Below are 21,410 nucleotides of genomic sequence, written 5' to 3'. Positions count from 1 at the left end.
TCTGGGAGGCTCCTGAAGCTGCCCCACATGTAGCGTTTGTCCCAGCACACACTGTAAGTGTTCACTGTTGACTCCTTCCTTTGTGCTACCATAATAACCAACACAGCGCTTTATCACAGAACTTGTCGCATCATACTGTAACAATTTCTTTACTTGCCTGCTTCAGTGACTAGAAAGAACTCCTCAAGGACAAAGGCATATCTTAGTGCACTTTCTATTTTCTCAGCATCCAGCTCAATGGCTGATCTTTAGTAGCTGACCTCAGTAGGCACTCAATAAATGTTTTTTGAAAGGATATTGAATGCACCTCCATTCATTCAGGAAGAGTCCCCCCCACCTTTTTAAAGGTTCAAAGATTTTCCTAGCTCCCTCTCAGAATCAAAGCCAGACGACACACAGAAACATTTTTCAGACTTTCTTTATTCACCTGTAAAAAACCTCACCCACACCACAAATGCCACACACACACACACACACACACACACAGAGGCAGACCTGAGATCCCTGTTCCAGTCCCCAGGCTCTAGGGGCTCAGCACACACATCCCATCCGAAGCCCACCCGCGGGGCCTGTGCCTGGGTGCAAAGGGGCAGTGGCAGTGTCCCAGGCTGGAGTTGGGTGTTGTTGGGGCTCCTCTGCAGGGTCTGTGTGCCTTCACCCTGCCTCACATTAGGGTGTTCACAGCAGAGTGGCCTGTTCAGGGTGGGGGACTGGCTGTCGATAGGCTGGTAGCCGGGCCCTAGCAGCATCTCGGCGGCGGCGGAAGGCCAGGAATTCCTCCCGAAGGGCAGCACATCGGGCCTCAGGGCCAGGAGCATGGGCAGTGTTCAGGAGGCAACCCTCCTCTGGAGTCTTTGCACCTGCAGGAGGACGGCAGATCAATGCGAGGAAGAGGTCTTGAGGTTCACAGACACCATGAAGCTCTCTAGGGCCTGCCAGTGGTGAGGAGCCAAGGGAGCCAGAGGAGAGAGCCTGGGGCACAGGGCCCAACGAGGAACAGACTGGGTCCTAAGGCTGTCAGGGTACATGGGACAGCGAGGCCAGGAGTGCCCCCCTTTCTGGAAGACTCACACACCTAGCTCTGGCTCAGCTTCAAGTCGCGGTCGAGGGCCAGCCAAGCCCAGGTGCAGAGTCTCTAGCAATTCCATGTCTCCAGGGAATTCTGAGTCCCATTCATAGTTCTCATCCACAGATGTGTTCCTCCTGTTAAAAGGGACAAATGTGTGCTGTGGGTAGAGGAATAGAAGGTGGCCAAAAAAGCCTAAACCTGGGGTTCCCAAACTCAGGGCCATGGGTTTCACCTGAAGACGTCTGGACCTCAAGAAAAGCATCTGAAGGAGACCAAGTCTCCTGGTCCAGGGCAGGGGTGGAGCAGAGAGGGCAGAGGGTATTAGGAAAGGGGTGGGGAGAACGTCTGAGACGATAGGGCGGAACTGGGGCCAGGGCAGGAATGTGCAGGGACGGCCCTCACCTCTTGCTGACTGTGACCACATGCTCCCTTCGGGGCCACCTCTCAGGGCCACTGGCCCAGCTGCTGGTGTCTCCTGGAGCAGGGCTGAGGTAGCTGCCTCCTGCAGAGGGGGCCGTGGAGGGGGGCCGAAGGAAGGAGGCGCTGCCCCGCCCACTGCTCTGGCTTGTGAGGCTGCCCCGAGGGGCAGCAGGGAGAAGGCTGGGCAGCAGCCGCTCCTTCAGTGTCCAATCAGCCAGTGCTGTGTATGGAGGCTCTGGGGTGGCGCCAACCCCAACAACAGCCCCAGGAAGCGCTGCCCTGGGGGACACAGTGGGGGAGTCCAGGGGTTGAAGGAGAGATGAGATGGGGCAGGGCCGGGTATCCATGTAATCTGGGGGCGGAGCAGGATCAGGCTCCTCGAAAGGGGGCCAGTCCCCATCCACATTCATCTCCCGGAAGAAGGGCAGGCTCAGGTACTGGAGCAGGGGTCCTGGACCCGGCAGGGGACTGGGCAGGGCTGCGGGAGGGGGCCCCACAGGGCTGATGTCTGCAATGCAGAGGGGCTGGGGTATCCCACTGGGGCTGCTGCTGCTGTAGTCATAGGACCTGGCCTGCCGCCGGGCTGGGGTCCGAGGTTCCGCCCGCTCAGGGCCTGACCTTTCTTGGGGCGTCTCCACAATGGGTCCCATCACAAAGCGCCCATCTGGTCCCCGGGAAATGGGCTCCAGGGGTAACGGCCCCCGACTAGGTGGAGGATCCGGAGGGGGGCTGGGGGGTCCAGCAGGCTCCCCCCAGAGCAGACTCTGGCGCAGGCTGGGGACTGGGGAACCCTGGAGCTTCAGCTTCACCACGCTGTCAGGACTGCCCGAGCCCGGAGCAGAGCTGGGGAAGGACAGGAGATCAGGGTCTGTGGTAGGGGGCCAGTCCCCCTCCCAGGAACCAGCGTCAGGCCTTGAGAGGTTTGGTGCACAACAGAGCAGAGCTAGGGAGAGCAAGCGAGAAAAGGACCCACATGGTGGAGGGGTGGAGGGAAGGCACCATCGACACTGGACCCGCCCCCAGGCTGGGGCCTCGGCACTCCCATCCTCACCTCCCTCTCACTTCTGTTCCGCCCCTCCCACCTCTCTGCAAGGTGCAGAAAAGGAAGCAGAGAATACTGGCGCCACAGGGGGAAGGCAGAAGGAAGCCAAGGAGGTGGAGGGACTTACTGTGAAGCTGACTTTCCAGAAAAGATAAGAGGTGGATCTGAAAGGGCAGGGGGAACTAGAGGTGACACAAGCAAAACCAAGGCCCTCGAGGGCCCCAGGCACAGAACCCCTCACCCAACACCAGGCACTCAACCCCATCCCAGTGGGAACTATGCGAGCTGTGGGAAGGCACCAGGCCCACACCGGAAGGAGCGACTTTTCCTCCAGGTAGGACGTGCTTGCGGTGGGGCGGGGCCCTGCCGTGGGCGGGGCCCCCGGGCCTACCTTGGCGGAGGAGGCGTTTTCGGCGGCGGCGCGCAGCCCTGCGCCGGTTCATGAGGCAGGCGGCCAGGACGCTCACGAGAACAGCCACGCCCAGGAAGCAGACCCCGCCCACCACGCCGGCCAGCACGGGCTGTGGCAGGAGGCCCGGCAGCTGTGTGCGCGAGGGGTAGACTTCCAGGCCTGGGTGAGGGGCCACAAGGGGGGTTCGGTGTCCAAGGCTTAGTAGGCTCCGAGCCCTCCAATCTTCAGCGCTCTGCCCTCCCTCCAGGTTCTCACCGGAAGTGGAGACGTTGGCCGTGTTGCTGGGATCGCTGACATAGCTACCGGCGAAGGCCACAAGGCGGAACTCATAGAGAACATCCTAGAGGTGGGGTCCAGAAGGGGATCAGGGCCCAGCACCGTCCACCCCAGCCCCTTTCGGGAAGACATTGCAGTTGGGCGATAAGGATTAGGGTTAAGTGGAAAGATGGTCAAATCAGGCTGAGAAGCCTGGGTTTGGGGAGTGGAACAGAGAGCTGGAGAGCACCCTCTCTGTGCCCGCCTCCCTCACATACCTTGATGAGCCCTGGCACCAGCAGGTGCATTTCCGTGCCTGCCACGGCCCGGTCCAGCACCTCCCAGCCCTGGGAGCTTTGCCGTCCTTCCAGGATGTAGCCATCCAGACTCTCAGGGACCAGTTCTGGGGGATCCCAATGCAGGAGTACCCCCCGGGGTGTCCTCACTGCCACCAGACCCCGGGGAGGGGACAGGGGAGGCGGCATCTCTGTCGGGGGGAGCCTGGGGGCAGTTGGTGTGGTAGGAAGCCCTGAATGGGACAGATAGGCATGACAGAGATAGGATTTCCAGGGCCCCTTCCTCCACCACCCCGCCCCACCCCCACCCAACCATTCTCCCAGAGCCCCTAAGTACAAGCCTGGATCATCTTCCACAAACCCCTCCGGAGCCGAAGCTGCCCAGCACCTCAGCCCCCTCCCACCCAGGTGCTCCCATATCCCTGCTTTCCCTGGCAGCCCTTCCCCATCCTTGTGCTGCTTTGGGGTGAGAGGACTCTTTACCTTCAGGTGCGGACAAGACGATTTCACTGAAGGGCCCACTCCCCAGCTTGTTCTGAGCTAGGACACTGAACTGGTACTGAGTATGGGGCTGCAGCCCAGGCACTAGGAGGTGAGCAGCCCCCACGGGCACCGCCAGGGACACCCAGTCGTGGTGGGCTCGGTCAGGACGTTTGGCCCTGGAGAACATGAAGAAATGGGGGCACCTCATGAACTAGGAAGACCAGGAAGGTTGAAGTCCAGAGAGCTGACCTCTCCCCTCCCCTCAAGCATCAGGGTCTCAGGACCTAGGCTCAGAACACCTAAGATTCTCTGGAAATCGGGCAGCAGAGTTAGGGCAGGGCTGGGATAGAGGGCAGAGGGCCAGGGGCAGGGACAGGTCACTTACAATGGGGTATACCAGACACTGAATCTCTGCAGGTAGCCACCATCAAAGCCAGGCTCCCAGGAGACATTGGCACCCTTGGGCAAAGGCACCACGGACACATTGGTGACAACGTGGGGGCTGGTGCCTGGGTAGGGGGGAATGGAGAGAGGGATGATGGTCAGGGACCTGAGAGAAGGTAAAGAGCTAAGGAAAGCCCCAGGGCCTCTGCCCTCGACCCATCACCCTAGGGGTCCCCCACCCACAAACCCTATCTGGGCCTCCAAAATGATTCCCCTGTCTCCTGTCCCACATGGATTCCTCCAGCCCCCAGCCAGCTCTCCAGCCACTAACCCAGCACGTAGACATTCGTGGAGGTGGCCACTTGGGCCACAGCATTGCTGGCAGTGCACACCCAGCGCCCGTGGGCCTCCTTGGTCAATGGTCGCAGGATGAGGCTACTGTTGCTGTCCAGCTGGGCCTGGCCCTGCAGCCCCCGGCCCACCTACAGAACCACTGGTCAGCCTGAGGACACACGCAGCCACCCCTCACCAAGGGCGCCACTCATCTCTCCAGGCAGCTCCTGTTTCCTCCCCGCCCTGCCTCCGTCAACCCTCTCCTTCCCACATCCTCCTTCCCACAAAATGGCCAGGGGCAGAGAGGCAGAGGTGTTGTGGGCATGAATGCAGGCTGAGTGGGGTCAGAAGCCTTACCTTGGCCCAAGAGATGGTGGGAGGAGGGTCTCCTCGGGCAGAGCAGGGGATGAGGAGCTCCCGCCCTACTTCTTGGAAATAGTCTTCCTTGGGCCGTTCTAGAAAAGCTGGGGGAGCCTGCAAGCCAGATCTGGCATTGGGAGGGGCCTCGCTCACACTGCTGTCAAAGGGTCAGTTGTTACTCCCCCCACAGGGCTCCCTGTCACACCACAGTTCAGTTCTCCATCTCTCACTGTCTCTTTAGCTCTATGTCTCTGTTCCCCGGCAGGGGGGCTGGAAGGAAATAGGGGGATAGACGAGGAGTGGTGGGCTGGGAGGCCTCTCTGGAGTGGTTCAAACCTCTGCAGAACACCCTTTCACCCTCCGGAGAGGGAAGTGGCATGGTCAAGGTGGGTGAGAGTTGGGGCGGGTGGGGTATCTTACTTTGTGGATGTGCTGTGTGACTGATGTCCCACCTCCCCAGCACCATCTCTGCAAAAACCTCTGGGATGGTGTCCAACAGCTGCTGCTGTGGCCACCATGGGAAATACAGACTTGGAAACCCCTCCCCACATGTGACGGCTCTACCCCCTCCTTCAGCCTGGTGTCAGCACCAGGGCCACCCTGAGCCTCACCTTGAGTAGCACACGCGTCACTGGGGAGGGCCCTGCAGTACCGAAACTGTTGTAGGGGGTGCAGGAGTATTCTCCCAGGGCATCCTCATTCCCCAGGGCAATGATCAGTGAGCCTTCTGGGCCCTGGGACCAGCCGGGGAACTGGAGGGAAAAGGAGATGACAACGAGAGAAAGAAACTCAGCAGAGGCAAGACAGAGATGGAGAGAGGTGACTCAAAGGAGGGAGACCGTCTGAGAAACCCACATCTATGCAGAGGACTCCACGACTCTTCCTCCAGGTCTGACCTCTCTCTGAATTCCAGTCCTTCATTTCTCTTTCCTGCAGAGGGGCCACTACCAATGGGTTTGAAGGCTAGGACTGCACAACTCCAGGGGGCGCCACTCACAGAGAATACAGTGTCCTCACTAACATTTGACTCCTCACTCTGCCTCACTCCCCCATTTAAATACTCACCAGGTCTATCACCTGGGAAGGCCTTTTGTCTAGGCGTAAGGCCAGCCATCTTCACGTCCTCCTCTCTAACTCGGACTCCATAACCTCTCACCTGGACCATTTCAGCAGCCTCTGACCTCCTCCCTATGTCCACCCTCTCCCATCCATTCCATCTGACAAACTGAACTTCCGCTCAAGGCTCTGATGCTATCACACCATTGCTCGAACAACTTCACTGCCTCCAACTGCCTTTATACTTTTTTTCTTAACTTCTAACAAAAATTTATTGAGTATTACTATTGCAGAAGCCTCTAAGACACTAGGATGAAAGGAAACAGTAGTAGCCCACAAGGAATTTGCAGTCTTTGCAGATAAACAAAAGATCTCAATCGCCTTGAAATGAAGTAATGTTAACTTGGCATCCATAGTTCTTCCTTTTGGCCCCAACCTGTCTTTCCAGCTTTCTCCACACTATTCACGAGCCCACAGGCACTGCGGCTCCCAACAAACTGGACGATTCATTATGCCATAAACACTATATAGTTTCCTGCCTCGGGGCCCTGGTTTCTGTATGGAGTGTCTGTCCGCCCTTCAAGGCCCATCACCAAAGTCTAGAAGTGGTTGCTGATCTATCCTCAACCAGCCCTAAAAGAAAGGTGCTGACTCCATCCCTGGCCTTCCAGCAAAGTGTCTGTTGCTGTCCTACCCCCACTACACTGTGCCCTCCTTAACAATGGATGTCTCTTTGCTCCTGCTCCCCAAAACACCCCACACAGCACCTGGGAAGAAGTGTGTGTTTCCTAGTCGCTGAATTGAATTAAACTGAGCTAATTCCACCCCAGCTGTCCTAACTAGAATAACACCAAGCTAAGACCTTCCTCCTCCCTGCCTCACATCTGTACCTTGTCCAGATGCAGGGCCTGCCCATCCTTGGTCCAGCTGACAAAGAGCAGTGGGGGGTTGGCACGAACTGGGCACCGGATGATCCCCCGCATGCCTACGGGCAGGGGCGTCTCAGGAGGCATCGCTGTCACCTGGGCTGGGTCTAGGGGGGAAGCAGGGGCAAGTTGTGGAGGAGGAGTTGGCCTGGCCCAGAGGAGGGGAGCAGGCAGAAGAGGGAGATGAGGTCAGGCTTACAGAGCACAGTGAGGTAGGCAGAGGCTGAGGGCGGGCGCGGGAGGCCATTGCTGGGCACGCAGGTGTAGCGGCCAGCATCCTCAGGCTGGGCAGCTTGCAGCCGCAGGCTCCCATCCACCAGGATTCGCACTCGGGACTGCAGGCGGCTGCAATATGGCATGTGTGAGGAGGGGTCCAGGCCTTGCTCAGCCAAGGGGCTCCTCAAAGACTGCCCACCAGTTCCCCACCCCCACCCCCAGAGCCCCACCTAATGTGGAAGACATTGATGCTGTCCTGGAACCAGCTATAGGTGAGGTTAGCAGGGTACGCCTCAGCCCGGCAGGCCAAGGAAACATCCTGGGAGGCATTGACCGTGCTGTTCTTGGGTGGCACCACGATGACTGGGGGTCCTGTGGAGAAGCAGAAGGGGAGGGAGGAGGTTTCAGCCCACAGTCTTCCCAGAACCCTAAGGTCATTTCTGCACTTCCTCCCAGTCCTGCCCTCTGGAATACAGGCTTGGGTATTACAGGGCTTTGGGGAAGTGAAGCAGGCCCTTGTACATAACAAAGTTTCTCCTCTCCCCAAGACCAGCTCCCCTTCCCACCAGGGACAACCCCATTCACCCAGTTTGCCCTGCCTAGAAACTGTGTGTGCATGTGCACATGCGTGTGTGTTGGAGAGGCAGAATCACATTTAACTCTCTCCTCATATACCTTTTATGTCCCTCCTCTGTCACATCTTAAATCACCTCTATGTCCCCTACCCTAATCAAGGTACCAATATCTTACCCCAATCCCTGACTCCAGGCTCCCCTACCTCTGCCACTCTGATGGCCATCCATGCAGAAACGTCCCCTTTGGTCACAGAACACTTTGCTCAAGAATCTGCAACAGTTCCTGTCTCCACCCCCTTAGCTCAAACTTCTTTTTTTTCCAGGTCAGTAGAGGCAGCTCGCTGTGACCCAGGCCAGGCTCACGCCCATCTCCATGCCTTTGCTCTCTGAACCCCCAGTATAGAATGGTCTTCCCTGAGACCCTGGCCAAGCCACATAGCTCCTGCAAAACCATCTCTAACTTTCCCAACTCCACCGCTTTCTGCCCTCTCTGGGCTCCACTGCACAAGGAGTCAGTAATAAGAGGTAATGATACGTGTCCAGCGTACAGAACACTTATGGGCACACCAGGCACTCTGCTACACACTTTACTGCATCATCTCATTTGGTGGTAGGAATTACTGTCTCCACTTCATAGATGAAGAAACAAAGGCTCAGAGGCAGAGAGATTGTGAGGTGACCTGCCCGGGGTCAGCAGGGAAGGCAGGATTCATATTCAGGCCTTCCCAACACCAGGGACCCAGCACTGCCTTTCCCACTGGACCAAGGAGAACAACACTTGGCTAATCCATCTTATCTTCCCACATAGAAAACAGGCTCCATGAGACAGAGCCCAGGTGTTCTGTTTCTCAGCTTTCCTTCTAAAGGGAAGGTCTTCACCAGGAATTACTAAGCATAGATCACTGGGCTCAGCTGAACCTAGTTAAATTCTTGTAACAGTCTTGAGAGGCAGATATAAACCTCTTTATATAGATGAGGACACTGGGGCTCAGGGGGGCTACATGGCTCATGGTCTCACACCAGCACCCATGCTCCTTCCACTATACCACACTGCTGGGCACTAAATATCTATTTGTCTGTTTACGATCCTTTGAAAATTAAGATGCTGGTTTTAGAGGAACAAACTGCGTTGGGAGCCCCCTCACTCTCCATGGGCCCCTGCCCTCAGGCACATGTCTCCTCACTCCTGCTGTGTATGCCCCAGCCACAGGTCACTGTCCTCTCACACAGGCATCCCAGTTCCCAGCCCTCCCCCCCAGAGAGTACCTAGCACCAGCAGTTGGGTGGCGTGGGTGGCACTGCCCTCAGTGCTGGAGGCTTGGCAGATGTAGACCCCAGAGCTCCCTCGCTCCACCCGCCGGATCCACAGCGTCCCGTTCCGCACCTAGGGTAAAAGTCGGTGAGGAAGGTCCCACTTGTGTCCCCTTCCCTCCGGCTGACCTCGGACCCTGCACTTCCAAGGCTGGCCAGCAGAGGGAGGCAGTACCCCAGGCTCAGGAAGCCAACGCAAAGTCCCACTTCTGGCTGGTCTCCCAGCCTGGCCTTTACCTCTCTGTCTTCCAGTCTTGCTCCCAGGCCTCCACCTGCCCCTCACATTCTATCTGGTCCACCCTGCCCAAGCCAGGACTCACCTGCACCGGACCCTGGCCCTGGCCAAGGTCCTGTCCTCGGAGCTTCCAAGTTACGCGAGGCTGGGGGCTGCCGCGGGCCACACAGCGCAGGGTGATGGGCTCCAGTTCCCGCACTTCCAGCACCTGGGGAGGCGTCTCCAGGAACTGAGGGGGCGCTGTGAGGAGAGAGGCTTCAGAGGCTGCCAGAAGGGCTATCAGCCCAAGGAGCAGCGTCCAAGGACCAGAGAGACAGATCAGGGCTGCAGCCCTCAACCCACCAGCCTGCCCACCTTCAGAGGAATCCCCAGCCCAGGGCCACCATGTCTGCTGCACCCCAGGGCCAAGTGGGATTGCACCAGCCCATCCCCAGACTGGCCTCAGAGTTGGCAACTGGGGCTGAGCATAGGCTGTGTGTTCAGAGCCAGGAGAGAGCCAGGTGCCCTCTGGAAGAGCCTATTCTGGGGGTCAGGAGCCCTGGGTTCTAGATTCCGCTCTGCCTTTAACCAGTTGCATGACCCAGTCTCCCTGTGCCCCAGTCTCCTCATCTATGAAATGGGAATAATCATGAACTCCTTCCATGTTAGCGTGGAAAGAGAATTCATGAGGTACTTGGTTAAAAGGTGTTTGGAAAAACAAAATGCTATGTATATGTGTGCTCTGTTTCACTTAGGGTCCAAGAACTCCCTCCCCCTCCCTACCCATTACCCTCTCCTGGCCAGGGAGGCGGGAGCAAGGAAGAGAGAGGGGAAGGGGGAGTTCCTAACACAGAGCCTAGAAGGCCAATTGGATTGAGATCTGAAGAACCGAGAGGGCAAGAGTGGGGGTGGGAGGGGTAAGATGCAAACAATGAGCCAGGTCACGTGGCCACGCGGGGTGTCAGCTGGGGTGGGCATCTGAACTGCCCCCCTCCCCTTCCCCTACCAGCCAGAGGTCCCCATCTTTCTGCTCCCCTCCCTTATCCACCACCTGCTCCCAGCTTCATACAATTGACCGTGAGGTGCACCCAGGAGCCGTTGGCTGAATCGTCTTCGGGGCTGTGCTGGTCCAGGAAGAGCACACGGCACTCGTACCAGCCCTGGTCTTCGGCCCGGAGCCCTTCGATCTGGAGAGATGCCCCCTTCTGCAGGCGAACTCGCCCTAGAAGGGGAGCCCTGAATTAAGGGTGCTGAAGGGACCCCATGGGAGCCCCAAACCCCTGTTCACACTGGTCATTCTCAGAGGTTAAGAACAGGCTCCATTCCTCCCAGTTACTCTGATAGAGTGGGGTCTGAAGAGGCAGAGATAGGGTTGGGGTCATTGAGGGCAGATCTCTCCGTTCAGCCCCTCTGATTGCTCCTGCCTTTCAACAGCTGGGACCCGGTTTAGACAAAGAGAAACCCAGAGCAGCAGGCAGCAGGTGGACAAGACGCTCCACGGAACTACACCTGGCTTCTGGGACTGCTGGGGGAAGGGAGTTGAAGAGCCACACTTAGTCTCCTTCAGATTCTTACAGGATCTGCCACCCCTTGGCTCTTTTAGTAGGGGCAAGGTATGGGCTCCTGGGGGTACTCCTCCTGCCAGAGGACTCTCCCCCAGAAACCTCAGCAGAGTGTGGGGCCTGAGCAGGGAGCCAGACCTCACCTACCAAAGCCCCTAATCCCTCAGGGCTATTATCAGCAGCCTAAGCGCCTTAGGGTGGCCAGAGTCCAGCCCAGCCAGGCAGCAAGGTCAGCAGCCTCCGCACCCCATCCCTTCACGCCCCACGGCACCCAGGCCCCAGTTGACTGACCACATAGAGCTCCACAAAGCCACACAGCCCAGCAGAGGCAGACCCCACACTCCCACCCTCAGTCAGCATCCACACCACACATCCCCCCACATCCCTCAGCAACCTCCCCTGATGGAGCCCTACAGCCCAGACAGCTTCAGGGGTCCCTGGTAGTGCAGCCAATGAGAAAGGCATACACTTGGGAGCCAGAGAGACCTAGAATCTAGCTCTGCTCTGGACTCCTTTGAGCAAGTTTTTTAACCTCTCTCTCAACTTCAGTTTCCTCATCTGTAGAATGAGAGAAAGGAAATATCTAGGTGAGATGAAGGGGAGAGAGAACGTAGGGAAGGCAGCCAGCATGGTGGCTGGCATCAGTGGGTGCTCAAATAAAGATTGGTAAACAGAGGAATGAGCTCAGCATTTGAAATCAGAAGCCCGCATTCGATCCTGGCCCCGTCCCTTACCTGGTAACACATCATCTCCCTTCTCTCCCCCTGTATCAGTGAGTAGCGCCCACGCACCAAGTCACCCAGCCAGAAGCCTGGTATCGCCTAGATTCCTCTCGCCATTACCTCCATGTTGCCTTGTTCAGTAAATCTTTCAAATTCTTCCTCCTAAATATCCGTTCCTTCTCTAGCATCTCCACCTTAGTTTAGTCCTATGGTATCTCTCACCTGGGTTACTCCAACAGCCTACCCCCCCTGCATTCCTCAACTGCTTATCCCACCTTGACCTTTCTTATGGACAAATGACAGTTTCTAAATCTTGTGGGTTATGCAAAACAATTACAGCTCTAAGACAAGTCCCTTAGCATTGTGCCCACCTCACCAACCAGATTGTGCCCCTAACTAGCCCTTCCTAATACTAGAAATTCTGAAGTTGTTATGCGCTCACCCCCTCTGATCTGCTTCCCTTCTAACTGTAGGGCAATCTTTCTGAAATGTCATCTAAGCCACAATGCCCCTAATGCTGTCAGGGAAGAGGAGAATGATCAACTTGAGGCTGGCTATGTGATCTGAGGCAAGGGATTTTTTTCCTCTAAAAAAGGGGTCCAGGAGTGTGGATTCTTAGGAAGGGTGGACCTGCTTAAAGGGCTAGGTGTTTAAATCCCCACCTAGGAGATAAGCCTAGGACTTGCAGGTAAATATTTAACTTAATCACACCCTTCCACCCACTCATGGGATTCCTCAGTAACCCTAATGTGCCTGGCCGTGGAACCCTGCTGACCCCAGACTGCAACCTCTTCTAAGTCCCACATGGTAGTAACTTTTCATCACGGTGATCTTCAAGCTCTACAATGCAGAAAGAAGAGAGAAGGGAGATTGAGCACTGACTATAGGCCATGGAATACATCATGTGTCGCTTAATGACGGGGATACATTCTGAGAAATGCGTTGTTAGGTGATTTTTGTCATTGTGCGAACATCATAAAGCGTATTTACATGAACCTGGATGGTACAGCCTACTACACACCTAGGCTATGTGGTACTGATCTTGTGGGACCACCATTGTATATTCAGTCCATCATTGACCAAAATGTCATTATGCGTTGCTATATTAGGCATTGCCACCATATTTAATGCTCCCAAGAATTCCATTAAAGAGGAAGAAACTCACATTAAGCTTCGTTCCAAAATCACATGCCTAGTAAGTGACAAAGCCAGGCCTTCTTTCTCCAGATGCAGTGTATTTTCCATTGCACACTGGCATGAGGATCAAGTGACGTTCAGGGCACTCAGCACTGAGCATATTCAGTGTATTCTCAGTTGGAGGAGGTTGGTGGCCAGTGGGTAACAGTTTTAAACATTTGTTGATCAGAATATCCCATGAAGCGTATTGTACATCCCACATTTTCTGTGAGGTATGGACTGCTAGGCCTGTAGTGTTACAGAAGAACAGGGAGATGGCTGGGGCAGGCACTGCTGGGTCTTCCTGAGTCCGGGGCCCACCCCCTAGAGGCCCACTCTCCACTCACAGGGCCAGAACCTGATGGACTTCAGACTCTGGAGGGTGTGGAAAGGAAGCAGGAGAACGCAGACTCTGCTCTCTCAAGCTCTCGGAAGTCAGGGAACCCACACTCACGTACAAGTTCACACACACACAGTTCAAAAGTGGTGCTAACAGTACCCAAATATTCCAGGACACAAGAAGCAAGAGGAGTATGGAAGGCCTCCAGGAAGCTGTGACTACACGGACCATTTTGAAGGATAAAAGGTAGTAAGGGGAAATGACTAGAAGGAGCGGGGCATTCTAAATGGAATGAGATTACTGATGTTTATAGAACAACTCAAGACAGAGAGAACTCATATCCCTTCTACTGAATGGGGTATCTTCAAACTCCCTAGAAATATAGCACAAAAGGAAAAGACCAAAAGCCAGTCCCATAGATTAGAAGAGATCTATCATCTCTATCATACCATAGACCATATGCTCTAGGGTCTAAGATCCACCCCAGGAAAGTTGGTGTACAATAAGCCAAGCCTCTATTGCCTCTGCACGCCTGGTCACGGTTTCACACCACATGGGCACTCTGTGCAGGCTCTGTGCTGGCTACTCGACGTACAGTGGCTAACTTAATCTAGGATTCAGTCCCAGCTTGTTTTTTACTGCTTTTTACTACTTTTATACTCATTAATAAATCCAGTCTCCTCTGCTGGATGGATTCTCGAGTCTTCAAAGATTGGAAGCTTTCCCCTCAGTGTAGTCCCTAAAGCTCCAAAAAGTTTCCCTCGTGGTCCCTCCCACATTCTAGGCCACCAGCCTCACACAGAGTCCCAGGCCATCTCCCGTTCACTTGCCCAGAGGGTTTATGACAGGACAGCATTGTCCTTAGCAACCTCCACCTCCCGTTGCCTAGCAACGGCAGTTCAGAGTCCCCTACACAAAGGCTGAGAGGCCCCTTCCACACTGGAGGCAGTAAAAGGGTTAATGAGCACAGGGGCCTCCCCCCAGGGCCCTGACTCCCCAGATGAGCTCTGGCCTGCCCAGGAGCTCCAGACTTGGTCTCCAGACTGGGGGCAGGAGTGGACACAAAGGGCAGAGGTAGGAAGAAAGCCCCCGAGGTTACAGCTCCCAGCCCTTGCAGCTCAATGGAGCAATACAGAGACAGAAAGAAAGGTAGCAAAGCTGCTAGGCATCCAGTGGCTCATCCGCCTGAGGGACCGCAAGACAGGACAGAGGGCAGAGGGAAGGGGAAGAGCTGCACTCTCGCTGGTGGAGTCCCAGGAAAAGCACGTCTCTCTCCGCTCCTCCACCTCCCCCTGCCGTGCCCTCAGTCAGGCAGTGTTCTGAGTCTGCCCAAACCCCTCCCCGGCCCAGGGTAGGCACAGCTGTTTTTTTCTCCTCTTGTCCCAACTGGGGCCCACTTTCATCAGTTCTCATGGGGCTTGTGTAGACACATACGCTCCCACCAGGCTGTTTGCCAACAACTGCCCCTAGTTTGAAAATAAACTCTCCCCTTCCGGAGCACCTGCCTGAGCCTCCTCCCCACTCTGCTCAGCCCGGCCCACGGTGGGAGCTCAGCCAATCCTAGGGCTTCTCCCGGGATTCAAACTAAAGAGGGGAAAGGTGGGGGTCCCCCTCCACCATCAACTGGTGGCCTTTCCTGCGTTTCCCCTCTGAAGAGGTTACAAGACTCTCTTGCCCAGCAGCCTCAGACCCATCCTTAGGCCCTCCCACACACAGCCCTCTGAGACGGGCACTAAACCGCTCAGATTAAGGCTCCATCTGGGATTAGGAGAAAGCCAAGCCTTTCCAGGGAGCCATCTGGGGCCCAGGAGAAGGCCCCCAAGGAGGCTTTCTACTATTTTCAGTCTGCACAGGAGCCCCTGAAGCAGCAACCCAGCCCAGCCCCATCCACTCACTGATCTTTAGGGAACCTGGCCCTCCCCAGCCCACCTCTCTGTGCACACGCTCTTCTCTACTCGATCTGGCTGAGCGCCCACTGGAGAAACAAACAGGTCATAGACACAGCCACTCTCAGCCCACTCCCTAGAAGCCTAGAACCCGGAACCAGCATTTAAGACAGTGGGGGAAGGGGAGGGCAGGGGAGTGAGCAGACAGCAGAGCCAGGGACGAGGAGAGGACCAAAGAGGGAGACTAAGGGAGATCAGGATGGAGTCTGGGAGGCTTCACGAGGAGATCTAGAAAGAGCAAGTAGAGAATTAGGATGGATACTTGGAATAGGGCTGCAGGATCTCCTTTGGAACAGACCACGTGGAGTTCTAAACAGCACAGCTATAAGGGGTGTGTGTGTGTGTGTGTGTAAATGAATGAATCCTTCAATGAATTAACAGCGCTTGGGAGCAGAGCCATGCTTGTTAGCAGAGTTAAGGCAGCGGAGGTGGAGATGAGTTGGGGCAGGGACTGAGCATTAAGAAGTGGTCTGGCTCCCCCCCACCACACCCACCTTTGTTGGTGACACCTCCCAACCTCCCACCTGAGAATAAGTCTTACCCACGTAATCAGGGTCGATTCGGGGAGAGTAGAGGCCGAACTTGATGAAGATGGGAAGCAGGAACCCAAAACGCAGCCACTCGATGACGTGCAGTGGGGGCCGGCCAGTCGAGGGCAGCAGGTCACAGCCCAGCACTGCACTCTCCCCAGCCCGGCCCACCACCGATACCACCTCAGGCTTTCCTCGACCTGCATGGTGGGTGGCATGAGGGACAGCAGGGGCCCGGGTCAGGGCTGGGAGGGGAGGTTCATCAGTATCTCTGTGGGCTCCCTAAGACTTTGTGAAGTGACTGAGGAAATCCTCAACCTCTCCAGAACCAGCCCTCTTCCTCCCCTCCCCTCACATGCGCACAGAGAACCCCCTGGGCAATGCCACCCACCCCAAGGAGTCCTTGAAGCCAGGGAGTGCAGCTCACCGTCAGCCCCCTGGCTGATGATCAGGCTGAGGATGGCCAGACTGAGGCACCAAACCATAGCCCAGCTGCCTGCTCACCCGGCCCCTCCTATCCACAGGGGCCCAGATGGAGGGGCCCAAGGATGTCCACAGCCCAGCAAGCCCTGCCAACCCTTCTGATCAGGTAACAGGTGTCAGCTCTCACTCTTCTGGACAGTTAGGGCTTCGCTCTCGTAACACCTGAGGAAGCTGCTCCCTGGAGCATCACCAGATCTAAATGCAAAATGCAAGGCAACACGCAGAGTTGGCTAATAGTGGGAACCAGAAGAAACCCCACAGTTAGAGAGAGGCTGAGAGGACAGCAAAGGAAGAGAAAGGAGAGAGGAGAGCCGGAGGGGGAGGGGGAGGGGGCGCCAAGACACCAGAGATCTTGATGCCCCAGGGAATAAGGGCTGGGATAGGAGTACTGGGAGAATGAGGGAGTGCTGGGTGGGTAGACCCAATAGGTGAGGACATGGTGGGGGGCAGAGGAGTTGGAAAGATCTTAGGAAAAGCAGAGGAATTCTGGGGATACTCGAGTTACTAAGGTTCTCAGAAAACAGAGGCAGGAAAGAACCGGGGGTTCCTGTACACCTGGAAAAAGATTTGTTAGGGAAGTATGGGAGATGAAGAATCCCACAGTCCAGCCTCTCTCCCTTCTCTTTCCTTAGTCCTAATGCTAATGACAAGGGAGCAGATAGGAGGTAGAACCAGTATTATCACCCCCACCCTGACTGTGACATGTAAGGACCTTGAGGATCTCAGAGAGCCTTGCTCAGGGGCACAGAGCCAGTCAGGGGCAAAGCCTAGATAAGAACCCCCAGAAAGTGGCCCCCAGGACACTCCCACACAATCTCAGGCCCCATTTCCCTAGCCTCTGTGGACTCTGGCAGCTGGGGACCCCAGACCTCTTTCTCCACTCAGCCTCCCAATGTTCTTGAGCAGTGAGTGAGTGAGTCAGTCACTTGGGACAGGAGGAGCTGCCTCCTCCATCTGCTGGTACAGGGGGCCCAGGCAGCATCCTCCAGGTCTGGGCAGGTCCCAGCACTGGCGGCTGGCACCACGTGCTCTTTATCATGCTGCCAGGCAGCCCTCCCTCCGTCAGACACCACGACCCAAGGGCCTTACCCCAATTCCTCCACTCACACTCCTCCAATATCCTCAGAGCACCAGGGTTTACCCAGCTCTCCCTTCCCCAGCCCTAGGGGCATGGACCCTGAGAAGCCAAAAAAGAAAGCCTGCAAGTCCCTAGGGTGCACAAAGTGAACCCTGGAGCATGAAGGGTAGGAACACTTGACAGCCCCAGCCCCAGGGCTCCCAGAGCAGTCACAGTGGGCTGGGGGGTGGGGGGGTGCTGCCTGGGGACTGGCAAATCCAAGTGGACTCTGTTCTGTGGCCTCCACCCCACTCCTGGCCTCACAGTTCAGGACTGGCTATAAAACATCTCCCATGTCTGCCAGCCTGATCCCTGCCTCTACTTAATGGCCCTGTGTGTCTAACTCCTGACAACTCACCCGCAAACATTCCTCAGCTTCCCACCACCCCCAGCCAGCTCTCCCATACTTCGCTGACAAATCTTTTTCCAGGTGTGTAGGAACCCCCAGTTCCCTCCTGCCTCCGTTTTCAGAGAACCTTAGTAACCCGGGTTTCCCCAGAATTCCTCTGCTTTTCCTAAGATCTTTCAAACTCCTCTGCCCCCAGCACATCCTCACCTTTCTAGTCTCCCCACCGAGCACGCCTTCATTCTCCCACGTCCCCCATTCCTTATCTCTACTTCTCATAGCCCCCCTCCCCAAATCCCAATTTTTCACACCTGATCTCCAATTGCACAAGGTCCTCTGCGCTTCAAGGAATTCCCTTCCTGTCTCTTCCAGAATCCCCACCCCTCCACCCCCTCACTTCTCCCATCCTCTCCCTGGAATGTCCCTCCCTAGAATTCTCTTGCCTCGGCCCACAATACACTTCTGGTACCCCACCCCCAATTCCCTCTCCCTCGTCGTCTTTGGACCCCTGGAACTCCTCCTTGCTTTTGGAACCCACCAAGAAGCCCCCAACACATACACACACACACACACACACACACAAACCCACACACACACACACACACACACACATACAGTACCTCCAGAACTCCAGTTCTCCAGGAACCCCGACCCACCCACCAAGAATTCCACTTCACTCCCCAGAACTCCCCTAGTTCTGCTCCCCCAAAGAATTGCACTCCTCTTCACAAGTCCCTCGCTTTCTCTTGTCCCCCATAACTCCCTCACTGTTCTCCATCTCCCCGCCAGAACCCCCATTCCATTCCCCCCAGAACGCCCCCGCCCTCACCTGCTCCGCTCAGCTCGGCTCCGCTCTTCCAGCTACACAATAGGGGGCGGACCCGCCTCCCCGCCTCGGATGCCCCGAGCGCCTCCCGTCGCCCTGGAGACCGCCAATCCCCCCCTCCCGCGGCGGCCAATTGGAGCAAACAGAAGGCGAGGAGCAGCGGGCGCGACCCTCGAGCCGCCTGGGAGTTGTAGTTTCGGGGGGAGCAAGAGTCGGTGGCACGTGGGCTCGATCGCCCCCTGGTGGAGCTCTGTACAACCAAGCGTGGAAAGGCGGGTCGGCCACTTCACCCCGCAAGAGTGCGGGGCTCGGGGGTCAGGGCCGGTGCTCCAGGGGTCGCAGGAGCTGGCCCTTAGCTGGCTCTTCCTTCGTAAACTCGCTTCGACCCTCTCTCCTCCCCTAACGGACAGAGAGAACCGCAGATGCGGCAGCTAGGGTTGAAATCTGAGCCTTGGGGCAGGAGCGCCCGGCGGGGAGCGGGACTCCCCGCCCTCCTCCCAGGGGATCCACCCAGCTACTGGGCTCTTCTGATCTCCTCCCCCATCCCCATCCCCACCTCCACCCATTTCCTCTCTGGCCAGACTGGAAATACCTGTCTGCACTGGCGAGCTCCCAAATCTTGCCCAGGCGCCTCCCACAGTGTGCAGCAGGGGAAGGCTGCGCTCCGAGTTTGAAGTTGCCAAGTCAGCTCCTGCTGCAGTTCCCAGCACAAAAGATCCAGAGAAACAGGCCCAGAGGGGAGAAAGGGGAGAAATGAGAGACATCCTGACACGGGAGATTGAAAGAGGAGGAGTGGAGTAAATGATCATTTACTGAACCCCTGCAGAGTGCCAGACCCTAGACTGCATACTTTATAACTCTTACGTAACCTGCACCCAAACCCTGTGAAATAGGTAAAGCTCCGTTTGACTAATGAGAAAAGGGAGGCTCAAGGGGGTGAAGTAACTTGCCCCAGACTTCCTATGTAGGACACGGCAGAGCTGGATTCAGACCCAGCCTGGACTTCATCAAACCCACCCCCTTGGAGACCTCAGGCTAGAAGATGTCTTGCATGTCTGCCCCTCAGAGCTTTCTACTTCCTCAGCTTGGTCCACCTTAGGGATACAGGGTCGTCACACCTTCCCTGCTAGGCGTAGGCAGTTATACCTGCTGTGGTCCTTCCCCTTCAGGAAGCCTCCTTCAAAGGCCACACACTGATCTCACCCCAGTCTGAACTCCTACAACTCAGACTGAGTGCACCAGGCATCTGATTCATGGGACCACAGCCTCAACATCGGGAGAGACCCTGCAGGATGGGTCTAACCACTGCTCACACCAGCATTCCTGCCTCATCCTCCCTCCAGGGGATCAGCCAGCCCCATCTGACCACATCCTGGGCCAGGAACCTCACCACTCCTTGTAGTAACCCATTCCATCTTTAGGGACACTGACTGTTGGAAAGTTCTACCAGGTGTAAACATCTGGCTTTATGTCATAGCCTGAGATGGAAGTGTGTGGGGGTGGAGGTGGGGGTGATGGGAGCAGTAGTGTGGTCTCTCCCACCATCCCTCCAGTGAATTCTCCCACAGTGGCAGCTTTTAGCTTACATTACATTACAGTGTAGCAGACTGACCTAACAGTGATAAGACTATAATGAAAATATGTTAGTGGACACTCTATGAAAGCGAGTCAGGCAGAATACCTAGGAAAGACGGTCAAAGAGCGAAGCCTTTTCTACATCTTGGCTCCTCACCAACCAGCGGGAAGGATCTCCCCTACACTAAAATCAGCTACACCTCTGGTCCAAAGGTTTCATTTCTGCTGTCTCCAGTGTTTTCCTGAGGATAAGCTAATCTCATTTGCATTTTAAAGTAACTTTTTGTAAACTTGAGGTTTAAAATAGTTTTCAATTTTTAAAAGTTTGTGATATAATCATTTTTTCCTGGAGGTTCATTTTGTGTTTTATTATTATTGTCATTTTGCTCTGATTCTGATGTATCTTGTTGGCTTTTTGGTAAAAAAAAAAAAAAAAAAAAAGGAACCCAGCCCTGTAGCTTGTTCCCTCAGCATGCCAGAAGTAAAAGTTGATCAAAATAGTCCATGAGGCTCAAAACTAAAGATTTTCTTCCAGGTTGTTATTGATCCCTAATCATTACTCTGGGAAAGTTTATTCGACCAACCAGGATTCTACTTAAAGCGGCAGTCGGTCCATATATTTTCAACTTGTTGACAAGGAGATGGGAAAATGTTGTCAATTTCAGTGTTTCTGGTCCTAGCAGCAGATCAGAAAAGAAGTATGGTTTCTCAGGTTGTCACTAAAGTGTTTGTGTGCCCGGCTTCTGACCCGATGAGACTGTAGCTCCACGACAGTGTGGAGCTTGTCTGCTTCCCCTTGTTCCCCCACAGCCGTTAGTCTACCAGTGGGGCCCTGCCTGCTTCTCCAGCCGTCTGCTTCTCACCTATCCTTTTATCACACCATGTGTGGCCTTGCAGGCACTAGAGTTCACTCCAGTGCCTTAGCACTTATCTTCTGCCTAGAATGTCCTTTTTCTCCCTTCCCTGGACTTGCTACTAATCACAGGGCAAAATTCTATTTACCTCTTCCCTCCAGGACACCTTGCCTGCCCCCTCCCACCACGCCCTCAGCTTCACCCACAGATCTAGGCACACCTCATTGTAATTACATCTTTACACATCCCACACAGAGTTCCTTGAGGGCAGACTGTCTTTCCTGTCTCCCCAGGGCTGGCCCAGTGCCTGACACTTAGTAGGTGCTTACATATGACCCTCCTCTGCCCAGTTTGCTTTCACCTATTTCAAAGGGTTGAGCAAACTTTGCCAACTGTAAAGTGCTGTCAGGGGATTATTATCCTGACTTCCAGCTGAGGAAGAGGCCTGGGCCTCTCTGAGTTGATATTCCACCTTCTCGGGGGTCTCAACCTTCCTCTTCCAGCTACTCTGGGCTGTTTGGGGGCCTCAGCCTTTCTCTGCTCAGAGACTGGGTGTGAGAAGAAGGGACCTTGCCAAATTC

At 55.6% G+C, this 21,410-nt stretch overlaps 1 protein-coding gene across 1 annotated transcript; it reads right to left on the bottom strand.

Moving 5' to 3' along the window:
* Positions 1-402: 402 nt before the first annotated feature.
* IGSF9 (immunoglobulin superfamily member 9) lies at positions 403-18,573 on the bottom strand. The gene is made up of 21 exons (XM_046684156.1): positions 18,404-18,573; positions 16,056-16,306; positions 15,640-15,828; positions 10,422-10,574; positions 9,459-9,613; positions 9,094-9,211; positions 7,483-7,624; positions 7,236-7,381; positions 7,001-7,143; positions 5,666-5,806; positions 5,052-5,168; positions 4,693-4,843; positions 4,363-4,486; positions 3,978-4,153; positions 3,477-3,727; positions 3,199-3,283; positions 2,923-3,102; positions 2,659-2,695; positions 1,472-2,332; positions 1,076-1,203; positions 403-860 (listed from the first exon to the last, which is right to left on the bottom strand). The coding sequence occupies exons 2-21, from the start codon at positions 16,111-16,113 to the stop codon at positions 679-681; spliced, it is 3,537 nt and encodes a 1,178-aa protein (XP_046540112.1). The 5' UTR covers positions 16,114-16,306; positions 18,404-18,573; the 3' UTR covers positions 403-678.
* Between the last annotated feature and the right edge of the window lie 2,837 nt (positions 18,574-21,410).

Source organism: Equus quagga, chromosome 13, assembly GCF_021613505.1.
Source record: "Equus quagga isolate Etosha38 chromosome 13, UCLA_HA_Equagga_1.0, whole genome shotgun sequence".
Taxonomy (NCBI): Eukaryota; Metazoa; Chordata; class Mammalia; order Perissodactyla; family Equidae; genus Equus; species Equus quagga.
The sequence above is the reverse complement of the archived record's forward strand: the minus strand, read 5'-3'. Positions and strand labels throughout refer to the sequence as shown.

Excerpts from the sequence above, each read along its gene's own strand:
- IGSF9 (XM_046684156.1), bottom strand. The coding sequence starts at position 16,113 with ATGGTTTGGTGCCTCAGTCTGGCCATCCTCAGCCTGATCATCAGCCAG. Across the intron at positions 1,204-1,471 it reads GTGGTCACAGTCAGCAAGAG|GAGGAACACATCTGTGGATG; the intron begins GTGAGGGCCGTC and ends CCCTTTTAACAG. Across the intron at positions 861-1,075 it reads TGAAGCTGAGCCAGAGCTAG|GTGCAAAGACTCCAGAGGAG; the intron begins GTGTGTGAGTCT and ends GTCCTCCTGCAG.